We start from the raw sequence: 23836 nt of genomic DNA, 5'->3' as shown, positions 1-23836 counted from the left end.
TCCAAACTCTTGACCTTGGTGTTAAAGGATTTTTAAATATAAAGTACCACAATGGAATTAAAAATCTTGTTGTAGCCTCCACTGACAAATTATGTAAGAGACCCTAAGATGGTTTAAGAATGTAGGGTGAAGGTTAAGATGATTTAAGAGAGGTAAAACGATGTGAGAATGCAAATAAAGCAAATAATGGCATTATTTACCTGATGACCTTGCCCTACACTCTTCTTCCAGCAGGTCATTAATATGCTTTTATTGAGGACTTATTAATGTACCAGGGAGGGAATAGAGGGCGATAAAACTACTGACTTCCCAGAGCTTACAGTCTAAGAGTTAAGACACAACTAACCTGATGTTGTGCAAGAAGTACAAAGTACTATGGGAGATCTTTGGGGTGAGTTATGACTTGTAGCTGGATGATTAAGGGAAGCCTTCATGAAGGAGGTAGAATTGAACTAGGCTTGAAAAGTAGGTAAAATCTTGGTAGGCAGAAAGATTTGTTGAAGAGAACAACATAAGCAAAAGTTCAAAACCAATAAGGCTTATTATCTATTGGGAGAAGAGTGGGTCATTTAATTATGGAGCCCAGGATCTATGACAGTGATGGTGGAGGAGTGGGAGATGACTGGAAAGGTAAGGCTGACCCTTTGATGCCAAGCTTAAACGTTGGGATTGCATTTGGTAGGCTGTGGGAAACCACTGAGGGCATCGATGTGGTTCTTTATGGAGATTAGTCTCATGGCTGTGAGTAGAGTATTTAGGGTCTAAACAGTTTAGGGACTCAAAATTATCCAAATGAAGAGTAATAAAAGTCTATAATGAGTAGGATAGAGAGGAAGAGAGAAAAGATTTCAAAGGTAAACAGGAATTAACAGCAGTGGGAAAGAGAGAAACCCAAATGTGACTCCATAGTGTCATGCTTTTTGAAATGGTGATACCAAGGGAAAGGACAGGTCAAGAGAACCAGGTTTGGTGGGGACAATGAGGTCAGTTTAGAAATGTTGAGTCGGAGAGCTAGCTGGTTAGCTCACTTGATTTGAAGGTGGTGCTGATAACCCCAAGGTCAAGGGTTGAGATTCCTGTACTGGCCAGTCACCAAAAAAAAAAAAAAAATGTTGCATTAGAGGAATGCGCAGGACATTCAGTAAGAGATGTCCAGCACAGGTAGAAATATAAGAGAGACCAACATTTAGGGATGGTAGTTACAGTTGAGAGAAATAGATGAGACCCTAGTGGATAAAAGGGTAAGGAATGAAAAAAGGGTGTAATACAGAATTCTGGCAGGGAAAGATTTTTTTAAAAACATAATTTAGAATCAGGGAAAAGAGATGGAGCCATTGAAAAATGTTAGATGAAAACCAAGGAACTGTATTGGAGCAAGAAAGCAGTGAAGTTTTTGTAGTAGTCTGGAAATAAGGCTTTGACCAATAGAGAGGGACAAGCAGGAGTAAGAGGAGAGATGAGGTGAGAGACACTGTAAGAAAAATTGACAAGTTTTGGTGATTAAGTAGAATGTGGAAAGAAAAAGAGGAGTCAATGATGACTCCAGTTTTTGAGTGTGTGTGACTGACAGTGATGGTATTGCTGACAGAAATAGGGAACACTGAGGAGGGAGGGGTTTTAGAGGGAAGGTGCCAACTTTGGCTATAAATAAAGTTAGTGTGAGGGGATTGTGAAATTTGAAGCAGATATGTTCAGCAGATGTTTGGACATGTGGGACTGAAACTGAGGATTCAGGGAAAGGCAGAAAATATCTATTTGGGAATCATTGTCCTTTAGATGTATTGAACCTACTAACATGAATAAAATTTCTGAAAGAGTACAGGCCAAAGACTGGGAATGGCTGTCATTTAGTGTGTAAATTGCCCAAGTGAGGATGAATGCCTCAAGACCAAGGAGGAAGTCCCTCGGTTTTACTTTTACCTGCCTCTATGTTAAGTCCATGGAATATGCTCATAAAGATTTGCATAGTGACACTGATATAAGATTATAGCCCTTTTATTCCTACTTTAGTAGCTTTTAAATAGGCAAGTCCTTACTGTACAGGGGATTTATGTCCTTTTCGTCTCTTACCTCTAATGTCTCTTCCCTTATTCCCTCTCTAATTCTTTTTTTTTTTTTTTTTGCGTGGTTGTTTTTTGTTTGTTTGGCAGCTGTCTGGTACAGGAATCCGAGCCCTTGACTTCTCTCTAATTCTTACAGCAGCTATTCCTTTATTAGTCCAAGGGCCCATTTACAGAAGGCTTATCATGTAGATATTTATCTTAGATTAAATGTGCCCATTAGTCAGAGTGGGAAAAAAAATTACTTTTTATTTATCTTTCCTAGGTAATTCAGAGTTTAAGATTTATCATACTCAGTGAAACTTTTGATGAATAACATTACATTTATCTTTTTATTTTAGGATGTGAGATAATGCATTTGTTGAACTAATGAAAACCACACTTAAGTTTCATGCTGTGTAGCTATACTGTACTGTTACATTAAAGTAGAGGATGTGATTGACGTTTGTACCATTGACTCTCTGATCTGATATGTTTTAGGCAAAGTAAAGAATCCTGAATGGAGCAGAAATGAAATTCCACATAGTTGTGGCGAGGTTTGTAGAAAGAAACAGCCTGGCCAGGACTGCCCTCATTCCTGTAACCTGTAAGTTGGAATGCTAGACCTCTGGGGGTTCCTGGTGGACTTGCTTTGCTGGTGGCTCTAGGTACATATATCTAGTTAGCATGTAACAAGACAGGGTAAAGGGTGATTTGGTACCATTTACTGACCACTTGCTCTGTGTCAGGCACTCTACCTTGTCGAATCCTTACCAGAGGCCAGTGATGTATAAACATTTACCATCTCCACTTTACAAAGGAGTCTCAGAAAGGTCAAGCATCTTGCCCACCATAACAGTGCTAGGACGTGGGGGAGCTGGTATTTCTAAAGTCAGTGCTCCTTTCACTGCATTACATTGCTGGCTTCTAAGAAGAAATGAGACTCAGATATTTTATGCTCCAGTGATATCTGGGTCCAGGAGAGAGTATAGGACAGTCTTCTTTCTGGGGAAAGGCAATTGTATAGGGTCCTGTTGGATATTTTTAGGATGTGAATACATTTCCTACAATAAATAACCAGCTTTAGAATGTATGTAGTCAGCTTCTGGGCCGAGCCCGTGGCGCACTTGGTAGAGTGCTGCGCTGGGAGCGCGGCGACGCTCCCGCCGCGGGTTCGGTTCCTATGTAGGACTGACCGGTGCACTCACTGGCTGAGTGCCGGTCACGAAAAAATGACAAAAAAAAAAAGAAGAAGAAATAGATGGTTAGGGGTTTGGCCTTGCAAAGAACAGTCTTGCACATAGAATGTATGTAGTCAGCTTCTAAGAGAAATGCATAGTTATAGAGAAACAATTGATAAAATACAAATAAATTTCTACAGGCTTTGACATTAGACAAAGTTTTAAAGTCTGTGCTCAAGTCACTTAAATAGTTATGTGACCTTGCACAGGTTATTTAATTTCTCTAAGCCTGAGTTTCTGCATCTGTAAAATAATAGTGATTTGAATAATAATACTTATAGGGTACTATGAAAATTAAATGAATTAATGCACCTAAGCGGCTTGGTACAGAGTCTGGCAAGTGGTTAAAAAATGGTATTTCTTGTTTTATATTACCCAAATCTAAGAGTAAAACAGACATCACATTGTTATCTTGGTACTTCTACTGTGTGGAACAGGGGTAAATATTGGACCAGGGGTCTTGTGATCAAGGTGTGGTGGTGGTGCTGGTGCTGGTGCTGGGGAATTGTCAGTGAGGTGGAGCTGTTTCACACTGCTAAACAGCATGGCCTGTAAACTGCTGGGCAGTCAGCTTGATCCTTTTCCTCTGAGACTCAATTTCTTAAACTCTTCCCTCCTTTAACTGCCATTTTAAGTAAATTCAGTAATAAGAAATTAACCCTCCACATGGACCATTTTTCCAAAGCCTTCAGAAATGGGCTCTTGTTACTACCAGAGAATACCAAAAGTGATGCAGATCAAGTGGACAACATGTGTGAAGGGAAAGGATGCTCTAAAACCTTTGTGGCTCTGTGTGATTCTTTGTGAATCACACACTTGGGCACTGTCCTTTTATTCCTGTCAGGATCCTAGAGGTTGCTGAAACCCCTCCCCAACAGCACTTTCCTGGTCTCAAAGAAAACTGAATTTCTCTCATTTATACTTATTGGGACTCAGATGCTGCAGTTGGTCCCTTTTTCTGTTTTGGGTTGTTCTCATAGGTTATAATATTTTCTAAAGCAGTGGTTCTTGACCCTGGCTACGTATTAGAATCATTTAGGGAACATTTTAAAATACCAATATTTAGGGCTGGCCAGTTAGCTCAGTTGGTTAGAGTGTGGTGCTGAGAACATGGTGCTGATAACTCTAAGCAAGGTCCAGCGTTGGATCCCTGTACCAGCCAGCTGCCAAAAAAATACATAAAATAAAACACCAATATTTAGCCTCTATCTCAGAGCCTGAGATTGAATTAGAATTTCTGGGACTGGGTTCCAAACATCTATAGTTTTAAAAACTCTCCAGGTGATTCCAGCATGTAGCCAGTGTTACAAAACACTGCTCTAAAGATTAAGAAAACCTAGGATTGAGTCCAGGCCTCAGAGATATTTGAAATAACCTGGAGTCACCCACACCTGACCAGCATTTTATCTGTCAGCTTAAAGTTGTATAAATGTGCAAGCATGAAAATTGTTTCACTTGAAAAGGTTGAGGCATTGTATTAGTCTGTTTGTGTTGCTCTAACAGAAATACCTGAGACTGGGTAATTAATAAAGAACAGAGGTTTATTTAGTTTATGATTGTGGGACAGCTGCATTTGGCATGGGCCTGAGGCTGCTTCTACTTATGGTGGAAAGTGGCAGGCAGCCAGCGGGTACAAGCAGATCACATGGCGAGAGGAAGCAAGAGAGAGAGAGAGATGAGGTGCCAGGGTCTTTTAAACAACCAGCTCTCACGGGAACTAATAGAGCAGGAACTCACTCACTACCCCTCCTCCCCCAGGGAGAACATTAATCCATTCATGAGAGATCCGCCCCCATGACTCAAAACAGTTTCCAGCACTGCCACAGTGGGGATCAGATTTCCACATGAGTTTTGGAGGGGACAGCACATCCAAACTCCATCATTCCGCCCCTGGCCCCCAAAACTTATGTCTTTGTCACCTACAAAATATAATCATTCCATCCCAACAGTCCCAAAAGTCTTTGGGAGACCAAAGTCTCATCTGAGACCAAAAGCAAAAGTCTTTCCAGCTGTAAACCTGTAAAAGTCAAAACCAAATTTATCTACTGCCAAGATACAATAGTGGAACAGACATTGGGTACATATTCCCATTCCAAAAGGGAGGAATAGACCAGAAGAAAGGAGAAACAGGCCCCAAACAAGTCTGAAACTCAGCAGGGCAGACCTTAAATCTTAAAGCTCCAAAATAATCTGCTTTGACTCCCAGGTCCTGTATCCTGGGCACAATGGGGCATCTGGGCTCCCAAAGCAACAGGCAGCCTCACTCCCACAGCTCTGCCAGGTGCAGCCCAGTGGATTGTGCTGGTGCCTGTGGCTTTTCCAGGCTGATATTGTACATTATCAGTGGCTCTACAGTTCTGGGGTCCTGGCGGCAGCCCCACTGCCTTGGCTCTACTAGACATTTCCCTGATGGGGGCTCTCTGTGAGGGCTCTGACCCTGCTTTTCTGCTTTGCATTGCTCTGGTAGATGGCCTCTGCAGTGGCTCCGCCCCTGCGTCAGATCTCTGCCTGGGCCCACAGGTTTTTCTATACATCCTCTGAAATCTGGGTGGAGGCTGCCACACCTCCACTGCTCTCATGTTCTGCCAGTCTACAGACTTAATGTGATTTGGACGCCACCGAGGTTTCCAGCTTGTGCTCTCCAGAACTGCTGCATGAACCACACTTGGGGCCACTTAAGCCAGGGCTGCTCCAGCTGGAGTGGCTGGGATGCAGGGAGCAGGTTCCCAAGGGCAGCTGCACCCCAGGTCTGTCCTCCGGGACAACTCAGTCCTTCTAGGCCTCAGAGTCTGTGATGGGAGGGGCACACTTCCATACTTCTGAAATGCCTTCAGGGCCTTTTCCCCATTCTCTTGGCTATTAGCAACTGGCTCCCTCACCACCAAGCTAAATGTCTTTAGTAACGGGTTTATCTTCTTCACCTTTGCATTTTTCTCCAGCTCTCTGCTCCTCTACCACATGGCCAGGCTGCAAATCTCCAAATCTTTATGCTCTGCTTCCCTTTTAAATTCTGGCTTTACATCATATCTTTTCTGCCATAACTCATCATAGGCTGTTAAAAGTAACCATGCAGCTTCCTTAATGCTTTGCTGCTTGGAAATTTCTCCTTCCAGACATTCTGGTTCACAACTCTTAAGTCCCACCTTCCACAAAGTCCAAGGGCATGGACACAAGGCAGCCAAGTTCCTTGCTATGGTATAGCAAGAGTGATCTTTTGTCCAATTCCCAGTAAGTTCCTCATTTCTATCTGAGACCTCATCATCAGCATGGCCTTTACTGTCCATGTTTTTATCAACGTTCTGGTCACAATGGTTTAACCATTTAACCTCAAAATGTTCCATCTCTCATCTTTTTGTCTTCTAAGTCCTCCAAACTCCTCCAGCCTTTGTCCATTACCAAGTTCCAAAGCTGATTCCACATTTTCGGGTATCTGTATAGCAACACCCCACTCCTTGGTACCAATTTTCTGTCTTAGTCCGTTTGTGTTGCTATAACAGAAATACCTAAGACTGGGTAATTAATAAAGAACAGAGGTTTATTTGGCTTATGATTCTGGGTCAGCTGTATTTGGCGCAGGCCTCAGGCTGCTTCTACTCATGGTGGAAAGTGGCAGGCAGCTGGCAGGTACAAGCAGATTACATGGTGAGAAGAAGCAAGAGAGAGATGAGGTGCCAGGGTCTTTTAAACAACCAGCTCTTGTGGGAACTAATAGAGCAAGAACTCACTCACTAACCCTCCTCCCCCAGGGAGAGCATTAATCCATTCATGAGAGATTCCCCCCCATGGACTCACAGCTTCCAGCACTGCCATGTTGGGGATCAGATTTCCATATGAGTTTTGGAGGGGACAACACATCCAAACTGCATCAGTCATATTATGTGAAATTTAACTATTAAGTAATGATAATCACCTTTAAAGAAACATGCTTAAACTTATGTCTCCTGTGGGTACTATCTGTCAAAATGGAGCACTTGTTCCTGGATTGTTTTCAGTGTTTGAACCTTATTTGAGGATTATCAGAGCTGGTTTAGGAGTCACATAAAAAACTGAAAAACCAAGCTAGACCACTTTGTAGGTACACCTGTTTTTTACATCAAATTCTGTTACCACCTGATTAATTAGATTTAGCTCTGATAGGCTTTTAATTCCCAAAGTATTGTGATTTGCCATCACTTAGAATGCCCTCCACCCCTCCCCACAAAAATTGTATAAATTCCCAAAATGTTTTAAGTGTTGGTATTTCTGAACCAGTGTGTTATTTACCAGGGTGTCTCTTTTGAAGAGGGCAGTATTTATTTGAATGTACAAATTCCATTCTGTAGTTATTTCCTATTGGTCTCTGTAATATAGCCCTTATAAAATGCATTCTCTTCAGAGGTCTAATTCTGACCTATAGCATTTCACTAAACTCAGTTCTATCCATGACCCCTTGGGCCTTCATTCTCTCCCTGTGTTACCAGCATACCTCCCCTCATGTCAACCTTCTTTTCACTATTCACATTGTTAGCCCATTGCCTGGTTATTCACTAGCTGATGAGAAAATGTCTGTACTTCTCATGGGCCTCGTAGATTTGAACCCTATTACTTTGCTCAGATTTTGATCTTCTACAGAACTCCATTGGCCATCCTGCCATTTATCTGAGTGGCAAGCTATTTTTATCCTCACGTACTGCTGTAAGTGGGCCAAGATCATATTTGAAATTGTCATCTTTGTCTCTTAGACCCAAAAAACCTGTATTTCAACTTGGGCTTTACTTTTCTGGTTATATATTCTAAGATATAATGCTGTCAATTTTTTCTAGATAAAAATATAGTTGGTATTTTTGTTTAAGCAATTTAATCAACTTTAGCCAAATACAAGTACTAAGCCATTTCATAGTAGGTTTATTTGTTGCCATATTAACAATAGGACCTAATTGGGGCAGCTTTGTTCAGGTTTGGATACATGGATATGGCTTATTCATTCACTGAGGCCTTTCTTTTTTAGTCTCTGCCATCCTGGACCCTGCCCACCCTGCCCTGCCTTTATGACTAAAACGTGTGAATGTGGACAGACCAGGTAAAATTAGAATTGTACTCTGAAGAAGATTCAGTTTCCATATGGATGATTTACTTGTGAATTTCTAAGATAAAAGATTAGTAGATAGACATAATAAATGGTAGGTATAAATAGTACTTTTCTATAAATAGTAGTTGCCTGTGCTGCCTCAATCCTATTTTGCAATCTTATAAGTGAATAAGAAGTTGTATGCACATTGAGATTGTGAGATTACCCATTTTGGGTGAAATGCCAAGGTAACAGATTTTTTTTAACCTCTCTACTAAATGATATAACCAGGAGTTGAACCCAGGCCTTTTAAAGTCCAGGAGGCAGGGACTATTTTCCTGTGCCTATAGCATAGTATCTTGCCATCTAGGAGGTTTTCAGTGAATATTGTTGAATGAAAGAATAAGTGACCCTGGAGCCCACCCTCTCTCCATTATAGTACAAGTTCTTCTGCATCATCAGTGCAAGGATCACTGATAGCTGTGGAGTGCCTCTGAGGCCCAGTAAGATCTTAAAATGATTTCTGAACCACGAGACAAGATGGGACCACATAGCTTTTCAGTAGTGTGTTTTTGTTTAGCATTTACCGAACTTATGAGGGTAGCAGTGTGGGCTGAGAGTCACAAGCAAGGGTTCTGGGTCAGAAAGGTCAGATATGGGCTCTGCCACTTACTGGTTGTTGATCCTGGGCAAGTTGCTTGGCCTTGCTGAGCCTCATTTTTCTTATTGTAAAGTAGAAATAATAGTGTTTTCCTCAGAGGGTTGATGTTAGCCATGGTGCTAGGCATAATGGTAGCATAATAGGCCAATGTTAGCCATTATGCTGAGCAATGTAAACTGATCATCTGTGTATATAACAGTGACTTTTTACAACAAAATTTGTAGTTGAGATGGGAGAAGGGGATAGAATAAAACTCTTCTTTAAAGAAAAGGAGGGCTGGCCAATTAGCTCTTGGGAGAGCGTGGTACTGGTAACACCAAGGTCAGGGGTTTAGATCCCCGTACTGGCCAGCCACTTAAAAAAAAAAAAAAAAAAAAGGAAAAATTTTAAAAAATAAAAGTAAATATTTAAAAAAATGCTTCTTGCAGGAGAGTAGACTCCAAGGGCTAAACCATTACCCTGGAAAGAGACCTAATGACAATTATCTAAAAGTACTGATCTCATATCTTCTCTAGCCAATAAGTTGACAAAATCAGGATATTTATTAGAACAAAGCTAGAATGATTTTCCTGCTCTGATTCAAAGTTACATACAGTATGTTCTAAGCAGTATAGCTGCATAAAATGCCAAAGGGCTGGGTCCCAGGAAAATGCCGTTGTGCTTTCAGTCTGATTATGTCAGATCTGGATATATTCTAGGTACCCTTCCTCCCCATCTGTAAGGTACTATGGGAACTCTAGGCAGAGCTAGGATTAGAACCTAGATCTTCTAACTCCTTGTCCCAGGGCTCCTTACCCTACTGCATGCTGCTTCATGGAATTCAGAGATGAAATCATGTAGAATGAATACAGTACTCAGGAATAGCCTTCAGTTCCTCACTGGTCAGAAAATAGGGGAGAGAGAAAGGCAGGATGGGAAATAAGGAGAACAAAGGAGGAGAAAGAGTGGAGAAGGGGAGAGTAATTGAGGGAAAAGGGATTGGAGGAGGGAGACATATAGAAAAAGTGGGGGAAATTAGGTCAAGAGAAAGGTTCAGGAGGTTTTGAGGGGAGGTTTTGTGCTTCAGTGTTAACTTAGCTGTCCAATAGGAACTTTTAGACTGATGCTGTATTTATATCCACCGTTTTTACAGGCACACGGTTCGCTGTGGTCAGGCTGTCTCAGTCCACTGTTCTAACCCATGTGCAAATGTTTTGAACTGTGGTCAGCACCATTGTGCTGAGCTGTGCCATGGGGGTCAATGCCAGCCTTGCCGAATCATATTGAACCAGGGTAAGTAGTGGGCACACCAGCTAACGATGCTTGGGTACTTTTCCGGAACCTTATTTATGGTTGTCTTGATGCACATCAATTGGTTTGAAACCTGTAGTCACAAAGACTATTAGCTTTAGTACATTGGGTAGGGAGAACTGGAGATATGTTAATGCTTAGATGGTTTTCATCATTTTAGTTACACAATACCAGTATAGGTCATTGTTCTAGTAGATTTTAAAATACTGTTTAAAAGTAACTCCTTGAAAAAGACCTAGAAAGGCTAAAATAATCTTGAAAAAGAATGAAATTGAAAGGCTTAAACTACCTGACTTCAAGACTTATAAAGCTATAGTAATTATAACAGTGTAATTATTGGTGTAAAGATAGAATGACAGATCAATAGAAGAAAACAGAGTCCATAAATAAATCCACATATACATTGTTGATTTATTTTCAACAAAGGTGTTGATTCAGTGGGGAAAGGAAAATCTTTTTACAGATGTTGCTAGAACAACTAGGCATGTATATGGGGGGAAAATGAACTTCAACCCCTATATTATTCTTTTTTTTTTTTTTCCTGTATTACTCTTTACACAAAAATTTATTCTACATGGATCATGGATGTAAATGTAAAACCAAGAAACATAAATCTTCTAGAAGAAACTATAAGAGAATATTTTCATGACTTTGGGGTTAGGCAAAGATTTCTCGGACAGAGCAATGAAAAAATCATAAAAGAAAAAAATTGATAAATCAGATTTTACAAAAATTTTAAATGTCTACTCATAAAAAGACACCTTTAAGAAAATGAATAGATAAATCACAGATTATGTCCAGAATGTTTAAAGTATTCTTACAAATCAACAAAAAAAGGTGAACAACTCAAAAATGAGTGAAAGATTTGAAAGATACTTGAAAGCTACTTCACAAAAGAAACTGTATAAATAAATGGCTGATAACACATGAAAGGTGCTTAACACCTTTAAACAACAGGGCAAGTATAAATTAAAGCCACAATGAGGGTAAAATAGTATAGCCACTTTGAAAAACAGTCTTGCAGTTCCTTAGAAGGTTAAACATAGAGTTACCATGTGACCCAGTAATTCCACTCTTGGACGTATACCCAAATGAAATGAAAATATATGTCCCTATAAAACTTGTAAATGAATGTTCATAGCACCATTATTCACAAATAGTCAAAATATGGAAAGAATCCAAAAGTTTATCAACTGATAAATGAATAAACTAAATGTGGTATGTCCCTAAAATGGAATATTATTTAGCCATCAAAAAGGAATGAAATTCAGATCCATGCTACGAAGTGGATGAACCTCCAAAATATTATGTTTCAGTGAAATAAGCCAGTCCCAAAGGACCACAAATTGTATGATTCCATTTATATGACATATCCAGAATAGGCAAATCCATATAGATAAAAATTAGGTTAATTGTTACCTAGGGCTAAGGGGATTTGGGATGGGTGGTAATGGCTAAGGGGTGCAGGGTTTCATTTTGAGGTAATGGAAATGTTCTAAGATTGATCGTTATGATGGATACATAATACTGAACTACTAATAGCCACTGACTTGTACACTTTAAGTGGGTGAGTTTTATAGTGTGTGAATTATATCACAATAAAACCATTTTAAAAAAACAAAAAACCACAATGGGGGTACTTTTCACACCTACTAAGATGGCTAAAATAAAAAAGACCAATGACCATATGTTGACAAGGGGAGAGTAATGGGAACTCTCATACATTGCTAACAGGTATACAAAATGGTACAACCACTTTGGACAACTATTTGGTAGTTTCCTATGAAATTAAACCTACATGTATCCTATGACCCAGCCATTCCACTTAGATATTTGCATATCTAAGTCACAGAAAGTCTTGTACAGGAATATGTGTTCATAAGAACCCAGAACTCAAAACAACCCAACCAAATGTTCATCGACAGAAGAAGGGATAGATAAGTTATGGTATTTTCATACAGTGGAATACTGCTCAGCAATAAACAGGAATAAAATAGTGATATTTGCAACAAAATTGATGAATCTCAAAAACATTGTTACATTAAGCTAGATACAGAAAAGAGAACTTACTCTGTGATTGTGTTCATATGAAATTTAAGAACAGATAAAACTAATCTTTTGTAATAAAAATTAGAAAATGGTTGCCTAGAGATGGAAATTCAGGAAAAGGACATGAAATTTTCTGGGTTAATGGAAATGTTTGATCTCTTGGGTGGTGGTTACAGATGTATACAATTATCAAAACATACCAAGCTGAACACCTAAAATATGTTTGTTGTCTGTTAATTACACCTCAGTGGAAAAAGAAGGAAAGTACATGAATAGAAAAGAGAATTTTTTAAATCGTGAATGTTAGTTTGTTTTTGATGTTTTCAGTTTTGTTCTTGCTCTCTATTATTATTAGAATCTTGAAGTTGAACAGAAGAATATAATTCAGTTTTTTGTTAGTGCAGTTATCTCCTTTTTGCTGCCCAGAGTGGATGTTGTCCGTCACCCAGTCTCTGATTAAACAGCCTGGAAAGCTCACTGTATTTTAGGGTAGCCTGTTTAGGGAAGGGACAACTCTAATTGTTCCAGTTTTTTCTATCATTGAGCCAAAATATGCTGCTCTGAAATATCCTCTCATTGGTCTGCCTTTCTCCACATCTCATCTTCTTCCTGGTATGTTCGAAATCAGCTGTCATATCTTCTCTCCCTTTGCAGTTCCCTTTCCATGCCTAACAGTTGGGATTACTTCATTCTTCGCTGTGAAACATGCTCACCAGCTCATACATCCCTTTAAAAGTGGCCAGATTGATCACAGTAATGTCAGTTTTCTTGTGGAAATGATCAGAATCAGTATTGCTCAAAGCGAGGCAGTCTTTGAATGCTTTTTTGAGATTTTTGACCGAGACAGATGACTGGTTAAATGTATCCTGATTATTTTCTAGGTTAAAACTTCAGTCTTTTCTCTGTGGAGTAGAACTTCAAGATTCAGTCACCTGTTCTGAATCTTGGCCCTGCCTCTGGGTACTACCCTAAATTTTATTCCAGGCTAAAGTGGGATAATCTGTTCAAGCTCCTGTCTTTGATAGTCTCCTCCTCAAGGGAATGTCAACTCTATGCCCAGTTTGACCCATATGGATCCATATTTAAAAGGAAGTGTAGAAAAGCTCTATCCGGACACTTATCGGGCATATAATCACAAACTCATGCCACACAATGGTTCTCAGAATCTCATTTGAGAGAAAGAGCATTTAGAGAAGGTAGCTTGAAGTATGTGTAGTCTGTGCATTCACCCACCTAGCCCCACCCTTTTGTTTTTACAGCTGCCCCCAATCTGCAGGGATCCTGGACCACAATGTGTTGGTACCCTATGGAGTTTTATTTTATTAAATTCCACCTCGATAAGTGGGAGATGGAAAAAAAAAAAAAGAAAGATCCAACAATCACAATGATACATTGAACTTTCAAAGGGAGAGAACAGAACTGAGGCCACCAAAGAAGGGAAGGGGGGGGATTAGAGAGAAACTGGTAAAGGGCACAAAAAATGTTTACGTTGTATAATGATAAAATTTATTTATTTATTTATTTATTTATTTATTTATTTTAATTTTATTTTGTTGATATACATTGTAGCTGATTATTGCTCCCCATCACCAAAACCTCCCTCCCTTCTCCCTCCCCCTCCCCCCCAACAATGTCCTTTCTGTTTGCTTGTCGTATCAACTTCAAGTAGTTGTGGTTGTTATATCTTCTTTCCCCCCCCCCCCGGTTTTTGTGTGTGTGTGTGTGTGTGTGTGTGTGTGTGTGTGTGTGTGAATTTATATATTAATTTTTAGCTCCCACCAATAAGTGAGAACATGTGGTATTTCTCTTTCTGTGCCTGACTTGTTTCACTTAATATAATTCTCTCAAGGTCCATCCATGTTGTTGCAAATGGCAGTATTTCATTCGTTTTTATAGCTGAGTAGTATTCCATTGTGTAGATGTACCACATTTTCCGTATCCACTCATCTGATGATGGGCATTTGGGCTGGTTCCAACTCTTGGCTATTGTAAAGAGTGCTGCGATAAACATTGGGGAACAGGTATACCTTCGACTTGATGATTTCCATTCCTCTGGGTATATTCCCAACAGTGGGATAGCTGGGTCGTATGGTAGATCTATCTGCAATTGTTTCAGGAACCTCCATACCATTTTCCATAGAGGCTGCACCATTTTGCAGTCCCACCAACAATGTATGAGAGTTCCTTTTTCTCCGCAGCCTCGCCAGCATTTATCGTTCATAGTCTTTTGGATTTTAGCCATCCTAACTGGGGTTAGATGGTATCTCGATGTGGTTTTGATTTGCATTTCCCGGATGCTGAGTGATGTTGAGCATTTTTTCATATGTCTGTTGGCCGTTTGTATATCTTCCTTAGAGAAATGCCTACTTAGCTCTTTTGCCCTTTTTTTAATTGGGTTGCTTGTTTTCTTCTTGTAAAGTTGTTTGAGTTCCTTATATATTCTGGATATTAATCCTTTGTCAGATGTATATTTTGCAAATATTTTCTCCCAGTCTGTTGGTTGTCTTTTAACTCTTTTAATTGTTTCTTTTGCTGTGCAGAAGCTTTTTAGTTTGATATAATCCCATTTGTTTATTTTTCCTTTGGTTGCCCGTGCTTTTGGGGTCGTATTCATGAAGTCTGTGCCCAGTCCTATTTCCTGAAGTGTTTCTCCTATGTTTTCTTTAAGAAGTTTTATTGTTTCAGGGGGTATATTTAAATCCTTAATCCATTTTGAGTTAATTTTAGTATACGGTGAGAGGTATGGATCTAGTTTCATTCTCCTGCATATGGATATCCAGTTATCCCAGCAACATTTGCTGAAGAGGCAGTCCCTTCCCCAGTGAATAGGCTTGGTGCCTTTGTCAAAGATCAAATGGCAGTAAGTGTGTGGGTTGATTTCTGGATTCTCTATTCTATTCCATTGATCAGTGTGTTTGTTTTTATGCCAGTACCATACTGTTTTGGTTATTATAGCTTTGTAGTATAGCTTAAAGTCCGGTAGTGTTATGCCTCCAGCTTTATTTTTTTTGCTCAGCATTGCTTTGGCTATGCGTGGTCTTTTATTGTTCCATATGAATGTCTGGATAGTTTTTTCCATTTCTGAGAAAAATGTCATTGGAATTTTGATGGGGATTGCATTGAATTTGTATATCACTTTGGGTAGTATGGACATTTTCACTATGTTGATTCTTCCAATCCAAGAGCATGGGATATCTTTCCATCTTCTTGTATCCTCTCTAATTTCTCTCAACAGTGGTTTGTAGTTCTCATTATAGAGATTTTTCACATCCTTGGTTAACTCAATTCCTAAGTATTTTATTTTTTTGGTGGCTATTGTAAATGGGCAGGCTTTCTTGATTTCTCTTTCTGCATGTTCACTATTGGAGAAAAGAAATGCTACTGATTTTTGTGTGTTGATTTTGTATCCTGCTACTGTGCTGAAATCATTTATCAATTCCAACAGTTTTTTTGTAGAGGTTTTAGGCTGTTTGATATATAGGATCATGTCATCTGCAAAGAGGGACAGTTTGACTTCATCTTTTCCAATCTGTATGCCCTTTATTTCCTTCTCTTCTCTGATTGCTCTGGCTAGTACTTCCAACACTATGTTGAATAGGAGTGGTGAGAGTGGGCATCCTTGTCTAGTTCCTGGTCTTAAAGGAAAGGCTTTCAGCTTTTCCCCATTCAGGATAATATTGGCAGTGGGTTTGTCATATATGGCTTTAATTATGTTGAGATACTTTCCCTCTATACCTAACTTATAGAGGGTCTTTGTCATGAATGAGTGCTGAACTTTATCAAATGCTTTTTCAGCATCTATAGAGATGATCATATGGTCCTTGTGTTTGAGTTTATTAATATGGTGTATCACATTTATTGATTTGCGTATGTTGAACCAACCTTGCATCCCTGGGATGAATCCCCCTTGATCGTGGTGAATAATTTTACGTATGTGTTGCTGTATTCTGTTTGCTAGTATTTTAGTGAGGATTTTTGCATCTATATTCATCAAGGATATCGGCCTGTAGTTTTCTTTTTTGGTTATATCTTTACCTGGTTTTGGTATCAGGATGATGTTTGCTTCATAGAATGAGTTTGGGAGATTTGCGTCCGTTTCAATCTTTTGGAATAGTTTGTAAAGAATTGGTGTCAATTCCTCTTTGAATGTCTGGTAAAATTCTGCTGTGAATCCATCTGGTCCTGGGCTTTTCTTTGTTGGGAGCCTTCTGATAACAGCTTCAATCTCCTTTATTGTTATTGGTCTGTTCAGATTTTCTACGTCTTCATGGTTCAGTTTTGGGAGCTTGTGTGTGTCCAGAAATTTATCCATTTCCTCCAGATTTTCAAACTTGTTGGCGTATAGTTGTTTATAGTAGTCTCGAATGATTCTTTGTATTTCAGATGAATCAGTTGTAATATCGCCTTTTTCATTTCTAATTTTTGTTATTTGAGTCTTCTCTCTTCTTTTTTTTGTTAGGTTTGTCAATTTTATTTATCTTTTCAAAAAACCAACTTTTTGGTTCATTGATCTTTTGAATTGTTTTTTGGTTTTCAATTTCATTAAGTTCTGCTCTGATCTTAATGATTTCTTTTCGTCTGCTAACTTTAGGTTTGGATTGTTCTTGTTTTTCTAGATCTTTAAGGTGAAGTGTTAGGTTGTTCACTTGCCATCTTTCCATTCTTCTGAAGTGAGCATTTAATGCAATAAATTTCCTCCTTAATACTTCTTTTGCAGTATCCCACAGGTTTTGGTATGATGTATCATTGTTTTCATTAGTTTCAAGAAATTTTTTGATTTCCTGCTTGATTTCTTCTTGGACCCATATGTCATTAAGTAGAATGCTGTTTAATTTCCATGTGTTTGTATAGTTTCCAGAGTTTCGTTTGTTATTAATTTCTAGTTTTAATCCATTGTGGTCTGAGAAAATACATAGGATAATTCCAATTTTTTTGAATTTATTGAGACTTGATTTGTGACCTAATATGTGATCTATCCTGGAGAATAATCCATGTGCTGATGAGAAGAATGAATATTCTGAGGTTTTTGGATGGAATGTTCTGTAGATATCTGCCAATTCCAATTGGTCTAGAGTGTTGTTTAAATCTTGTGTTTCTCTACTGATTCTTTGCCTAGATGATCTGTCTAATATTGACAGTGGGGTGTTCAGGTCCCCTGCTATTATGGTATTAGTGTGTATTTCCTTCTTTAAGTCTAATAGAGTTTGTTTTATAAATCTGGCTGCTCCAACATTGGGTGCATAGATATTTATGATTGTTATGTCTTCTTGATGGATCAGTCCTTTTATCATTAAGTAATGTCCCTCATTGTCTCTTTTTATGGCTTTTGTTTTAAGGCTATTTTGTCAGATATAAGAATAGCTACTCCAGCTCGTTTTTCTTTTCTGTTTGCATGGTAAATCTTTTTCCATCCTTTCACTCTTAGTGTATGTGAATCTTTATGGGTGAGGTGGGTCTCTTGTAGGCAGCATATAGTTGGGTCCTCCTTTTTGATCCAGTCAGCCAGTCTGTGTCTTTTGATTGGGGAATTTGAGCCTTTTACATTAAGAGTTGTTATTGAATAGTTTTGATTTATTCGTAGCATTTTATTGGTTGTTTGGTTGTCTAGGTGTCTTTTGTTCCTTGCTTTCTGATTTACTGTTTGGTTTCTGTGTTTGTTGGTTCCTTAGGTTGTAGATAGCATTTTTGTTTGCTTGTTTTCTCTTCATGAATGCCTTTTTATTATACTAGTGGGTTTTGATTTTTCTTGGGTTTTTATGGCAGTGGTAGTTATTTTTCAGGAACCAAACCCAGTACTCCCTTGAGGATTTCTTGTAAGGGTGGTCGTGTGGTAGTGAACTCCCGCAGTTTTTGTTTGTCTGAGAAATATACTATTTGCCCTTCATTTTGGAAGGATAGCCTTGCAGGGTAGAGTATTCTTGGGTGGCAATCTTTGTCTTTTAGTATTTTGAATATGTCATCCCATTCCTTTCTAGCTTTTAGGGTTTGTGATGAAAAGTCTGATGTTAGCCTGATTGGGGCTCCCTTATAGGTGATTTGACGCTTCTCTCTTGCAGCTTTTAAGATTCTCTCTTTGTCTCTGAGTTTTGCCAATTTGACTATAACATGTCTTGGAGAAGGCCTTTTTGGGTTGAATACATTTGGAGATCGTTGAGCTTCCTGGGTCTGAAGATCTGTGATTTTTCCTATACCTGGGAAGTTTTCTGCCACTATTTTGTTGGATATGTTTTCAATGGAATCTCCATTTTCCTCCCCTTCTGGAATACCCATGACTCGGACATTTGAGCGCTTAAGGTTGTCTGATATCTCTCTCAGATTTTATTCAATGTCTTTGATTCTTTTTTCTTTCTTTTTGTCTGCTTGTGTTATTTCAAACAGCCCATCTTCAAGTTCAGAGGTTCTCTCTTCAACTTCGTCAAGCCTGCTGGTTAAACTCTCCGTTGTGTTTTTTATTTCGCTGAATAACTTCTTCAGTTCAGCAAGTTCTGCTCCTTTTTTTTTCATGACATTGATTTCCTTGTACATTTCCTCTTTCAGATCCTGTATACTTTTCCTCATTTCATCATGATGTCTAGCTGAGTTTTCTTGTATCTCATTCAGTTTCCTTAGAATTATCACTTGAAATTCCTTGTCAGTCATTTCAAGGGCTTCTTGTTCTATAGGATCTAGAGTTTGAGATTTATTAACTTTTGGTGGTGTACTTTCTTGATTTTTTGTATTTCTGGTGTCTTTTTTTTTGATGTTTATTCATTGTGGCAGGGGGTTTCACAGTCCACCGGTTTGAGACTAATGACTAACTAAGATGTTGCTGTGGTTGCCAATTTGGTATGGCTCCCTCCGTGACTGCTCAGTTGGCCTCTAGTGCCTTGTGTGTATGGTTGCCTCGGGTCTTGGGCCTCTCCGGGGAGCCGCCTTTCTGGTCAGCTTGGACTCTGCTGGGCTGGTGTATCACGTACCACAGGGTGTGTGATCTCTGTTGAGCTTACACTTCCTGTGCAGGACTTCTCCCTGTTCCATGTGCTCTGGCCCAGGCTGTTGGATCGTGCAGTGGCGACCAGGGTGTGTGGTTTCTGTCGAGTCTCCGCCTCCCTGGCCACACGTCTCCCCACTCTGTGCGCACTGTGCTGGGCTGGGACGTGTCTTCTCCAACCCTCGTCTATCAGCTGGGCCTTCAAGACCCTGCTCGGCACCGCCTCGCCCAGGAAGTCTACCAGGTTTCTGGTAGGCACAGACGACTGGTCGCTCTGGGTGCCTTTGTAGCACTGTGTAGATCTTTCTCGGGACTTGTTCACGTTTGTATCCCCCCCGGCATGGACCGAGTCTAGCGCCCTCCTGCAGCCAGCTCTCCGGCAGGTTCAAGCGGACTTGGGAACTCTCCTACCACACTATTCCCAACCAGAAATTGGTTAGGCGTTTTTCCGAACTGGTGGCCGCAGAGATGGTTTCTGCCTCCCATTAACAGGAAGTTTACCGGTGGCCGGAGTCCAGGGTGTGGTGGAGTGACAGTCGGCCCCGCCCGTACTTCCTTGCCCTCCCGACACTGGCCAGGGACGCCCCACGCCACCAGCCCTGCCAGAGAACCGCGGAGGGAGTGGGAGGGGAGGCCGGCCCGCAGGCCCTGGGAAGCCCCACACCAGGGCAAGCAAGCGGGAAGGCTCAGTGAGGAGCCGAGCCGAGCCGGGCCGGAGCTGCCAGCACCTGGGAAAATGGAGGCAGCCCCAGGGCGGTGAGTGACCCGGTGATGCAGGCGGAAGCCGGGTGGGCGTCAGCCCCCCGAGCAGGGCTGGGCCAGGGGTCACTCACAGGGCTGTGCCAGGTCGGCGCTCACTCTCTGCCTCTGGTTTGTCGCCTTCCCCGTTCTCAGCCGCTGCCGCCTCAGGCTGTTCAGTTGGTCCCGCGGCGCGGCTCGGGCGTTCCCAGGAATCTTCTTTAATGCCGGCCTGAAACCTCGAATCCTGAATAGGGCAGCTGGCCGCCTTCAGCGCGGTCCCGGCCTCCGGGATCCCGTCTGCATCCACAGCAGCCCTGGTGCCGTGTTCCCTGTTTAGAGACTTGCTTTTGCAGCTAAGAAACAGTTCTTTTCCTGCTCCATACTTCAAAGCTGTTGCCTGTAAATGAGGCAGCCTCTCCTGCCGGGGGCAAAGTGGTGGTCAGCCCCCACGACCGGCCAGCAGCAGCGGTCCTCCCTTAAGAGATGGCAAGAGGAAGGTCCACAAGTTTCCCGGCTGCCTGAGGCCCAGTGGCCGCCTTATCCACCTCAGCTACTCCACGCCAACTGCCGCAGCCACCGCCATCTTGAAACCCTCGCTCATGCAGCTATCTTGTGGAGGCTAAATGACCATTTTAACATCATCCAGGGCCAAGGCTTAGACTTTCCAGTTCTGAGTGTGCGGTACCTGGATGCAAATTCCATTTTGTTTTTATTGTCAGTTTTCTGACCCTTGACTCTTTTGTTCATAGCTTTCTATTCCTTACCTCTAAAAAAAGCCTCTGTTCTATCTGAACAGAAATTTAGCAAAGAAAAGCCTGCATGCTCCCAGAAGCTCCCAGTTGCCAGGGTTTGTTTACCAATTCGTTGATTCTGCAAATATTGATTGCATTTCCTACATCTGAATTAATTCATCCAATATGTCTTTACTGAATGAAATTGAATGAGTTTTAGAACAGGGAATGAAATTGCATATATAATTACTGGAAGATGGAATGTATATTTTAAAAATAGAGAGTTTTAATTATGTCTTCAATGATTTGAGGCTTTCCTCCTCCTGTGTCTTAGTGACAGTTTTTGGTTCTGTTCAATATACTGTTTTATAAGTATTATATCTAATGTTTTATTAGAAGAATTCTATTTAATTTCTTATTACATAGGTGACTTCTAAGATTTGATATGTTTTCATAATGTTGCATTTATTCCAATGTCAATTTTCTGGGCAAGTAGATATCTGAATTGTTCTGAGGAAGAAGGAAACTATCGTTAGATCTGCAAAAGTACAATTCTACTCTTCCACTTGCCACTTATTATGTAGGACAAGGTATACTTGCCTAGATTGATTTTAATGAGGTAAATTTTCAATAAACTAAAAATGTAAAGTGACGCTTCTAAGAAAAATTAGGTAAGTTGATGAAAATTAATCTTTATTAGGACTCTAAGTGCATCAGAAACATAACTTTTAAACATAACACATTTATTACTGACCTCAGGAAATAAAGGAATCCATTATTTCTTGAACCTGTAGGAAAATCGATGGACTATGTTCTTTATCTAGCAAATGAGAGTCTCAAGTTATTTGAAACTTTTTACTCTGTGAACACTCAAATATGAATTCTTCAAATTCAACAGTAGTTGGTATACAAATTATTAAAGATTTTATACCATCATGCCAATTTTTTAAATTTATTTTTAGCAGCAGGGACCTTTTCCCAAGCATTTTGTGTGAATCCCAATATATAAAGCATCAAATGTCTATGCTGGTTGGGTCAAAATGAGGATGGTGGATCTAGGTGTCAACCCTTTCACCACTATTCCCGGCTGAGCTTGTTCATGCCCTGTAACATCTGCAGAGGACCCCAGGGAGCCTCACAATTCATGGTGTTTAACTATGTCCTTATGGACCAGATAGTGTTTTCTTAATTTAGCTGTTGCTTCACTGTAATGCTGTTCTTGGGATGTGCTGCAGAGGCACTATAAGATATTTACATAGTTTAATGAGGCTTTTTTTTATTTCTTCCTGTGATAAAGCTCCTAGGTAGGTCTGAGAACTGCTCTATAAACCACATACATTTCTCCATCAGGTCTGATCAACACTCTAATGAACAGCATTTTGTGTTTTCTTATAGACTGTTTGGAATATTTTAAGAACCCGTACAGTTTGCTAATCTTTTGTTTTTGAAATTGTGTCTTCAAGTATGCTACTGCGGCAGCACCTCTCGAGATGTGTTATGTGGAACAGATGTAGGAAAGTCTGATGGATTTGGGGACTTCAGCTGTTTAAAGATATGTGGCAAGTAAGGTTTTATGTTTTCCTCCATCAGAATAAAGCTGCATTTTATGCAACAATTACGTAACCGTCTGTTGTTTTTCTTAACAGGGATTTAAAATGTGGGAACCATATGTGCTCTCAAGTGTGCCACCCTCAGCCCTGCCAGCTGTGCCCACGGCTCCCCCAGCTGGTGCGCTGTTGCCCTTGTGGCCAAACTCCTCTCAGCCAATTGCTAGAACTTGGAAGTAGTGGTCGGAAAACGTGCATGGATCCTGTCCCTTCATGTGGAAAAGTGTGCGGCAAGCCTCTTCCTTGTGGTTCCTTAGGTAACAAGTAGGCATAAAGTTGGCTTTAAAAATATTAATGTAAATGTTTGGCAGCAATGACTACTTAAGCAAAGTAGTGTTAAATGCCAGATACAATATCAGAGATTCTTCTAAATATTATGATCATATTTGTGTGAGTACTTTTTCTTTCCTCCTTAAAATATACTGTACTTGTGAAAACACACATTTGTGCAAGTTCTCTTTCCCATTCAAATATTTTGTTGTTCATACTGGACAATGGTGGAATGGATAGCATTCCATGGTGAGTTATTATTTCTGTTAGCAGCCTATGCTAGTACAAATACCATATATACTCTGACTAATCCAGAGTTCAGCGAGTGTGTAAAAGCATTTTCATGTAATAAGAACATGCTGAAATAACTGTGGATGAGATGTTTAAGAACTAAAATTCTAAGTACAATAAAACTTCAGCTATTTGGACCATTCAAGGAGTGTCTGTATAGCTAAATTTCCCATCTAGCTGAGGATAAAGCCTCCTGGACATCATTTTGGATGAACATTTTTCTAAAATTTATGTTCTCTTCTTTAAACAGGTTACTGAAGGTAATTTCTTTCACCTTATTGACTCAGAGTCACCATTTTCTTGAGCCTCAGTTACTGTCTTACACTGAATACTGTGGTGCCCTCAGGGCCTGCTGAGGTTTCTCAGGCTGTTTGCTCCATACCGATATGCAGTTTGAATTGTTTTATCTGCTTGTTGAAGGTTTTTGTTGTTTTTTTTCTTGTCAGTACTTTTAGTATGCCTACCTGCCTACCTTTAGTGACTCCTCCTTTCTTCTGATTTGTGGTTTCTGATTACTTGGATATAGAAACCAGAAAAAGTTCATTGGAATTAGATATAAACTAATAGTCTGAGTTTCTAACTGAGCCTGTTTGATTTAGTCTTTAGGAAATGTACATTTGCAGTTTTGCAATGATTTGTCACCTTCTCTCTTGAGTGAGTGTTCAAAGGCCATGTATTTAGAAAAATGAAAGTAGGCAACTGAGACTGACTAGGTCAGGTATTTCTATAATTAACAATGCATCTCTTTAGATAAAGCTTAGAATCTTTATGTTTGGTTTACATTTTATCAAAGAGAGATATTTCACATTTCTTCTAAGTACCAACAGGAATCAGTAAGAGTACCCTACTTAATCCTTTTTCTCACTCTGACTTTAAAATTATGTATAGAGGAGAAAAGC

General features: G+C 40.0%; 1 protein-coding gene across 3 annotated transcripts in view; it reads left to right on the top strand.

The window, feature by feature from the left end:
• Positions 1-23836, top strand: part of NFX1 (nuclear transcription factor, X-box binding 1) — a 76525-nt gene that overhangs the window by 18498 nt on the left and 34191 nt on the right. For all 3 annotated transcript variants that reach the window (XM_063082117.1, XM_063082116.1, XM_063082118.1), the window contains 5 exons: positions 2541-2646; positions 8268-8339; positions 10121-10260; positions 22233-22332; positions 22416-22633. In XM_063082117.1, the coding sequence (XP_062938187.1) occupies positions 2541-2646; positions 8268-8339; positions 10121-10260; positions 22233-22332; positions 22416-22633 (636 nt within the window). The remainder of the gene's footprint in view (positions 1-2540; positions 2647-8267; positions 8340-10120; positions 10261-22232; positions 22333-22415; positions 22634-23836) is intronic.

Source organism: Cynocephalus volans, chromosome 17, assembly GCF_027409185.1.
Source record: "Cynocephalus volans isolate mCynVol1 chromosome 17, mCynVol1.pri, whole genome shotgun sequence".
In the NCBI taxonomy this organism is placed as follows: Eukaryota; Metazoa; Chordata; class Mammalia; order Dermoptera; family Cynocephalidae; genus Cynocephalus; species Cynocephalus volans.
The sequence above is the reverse complement of the archived record's forward strand: the minus strand, read 5'-3'. Positions and strand labels throughout refer to the sequence as shown.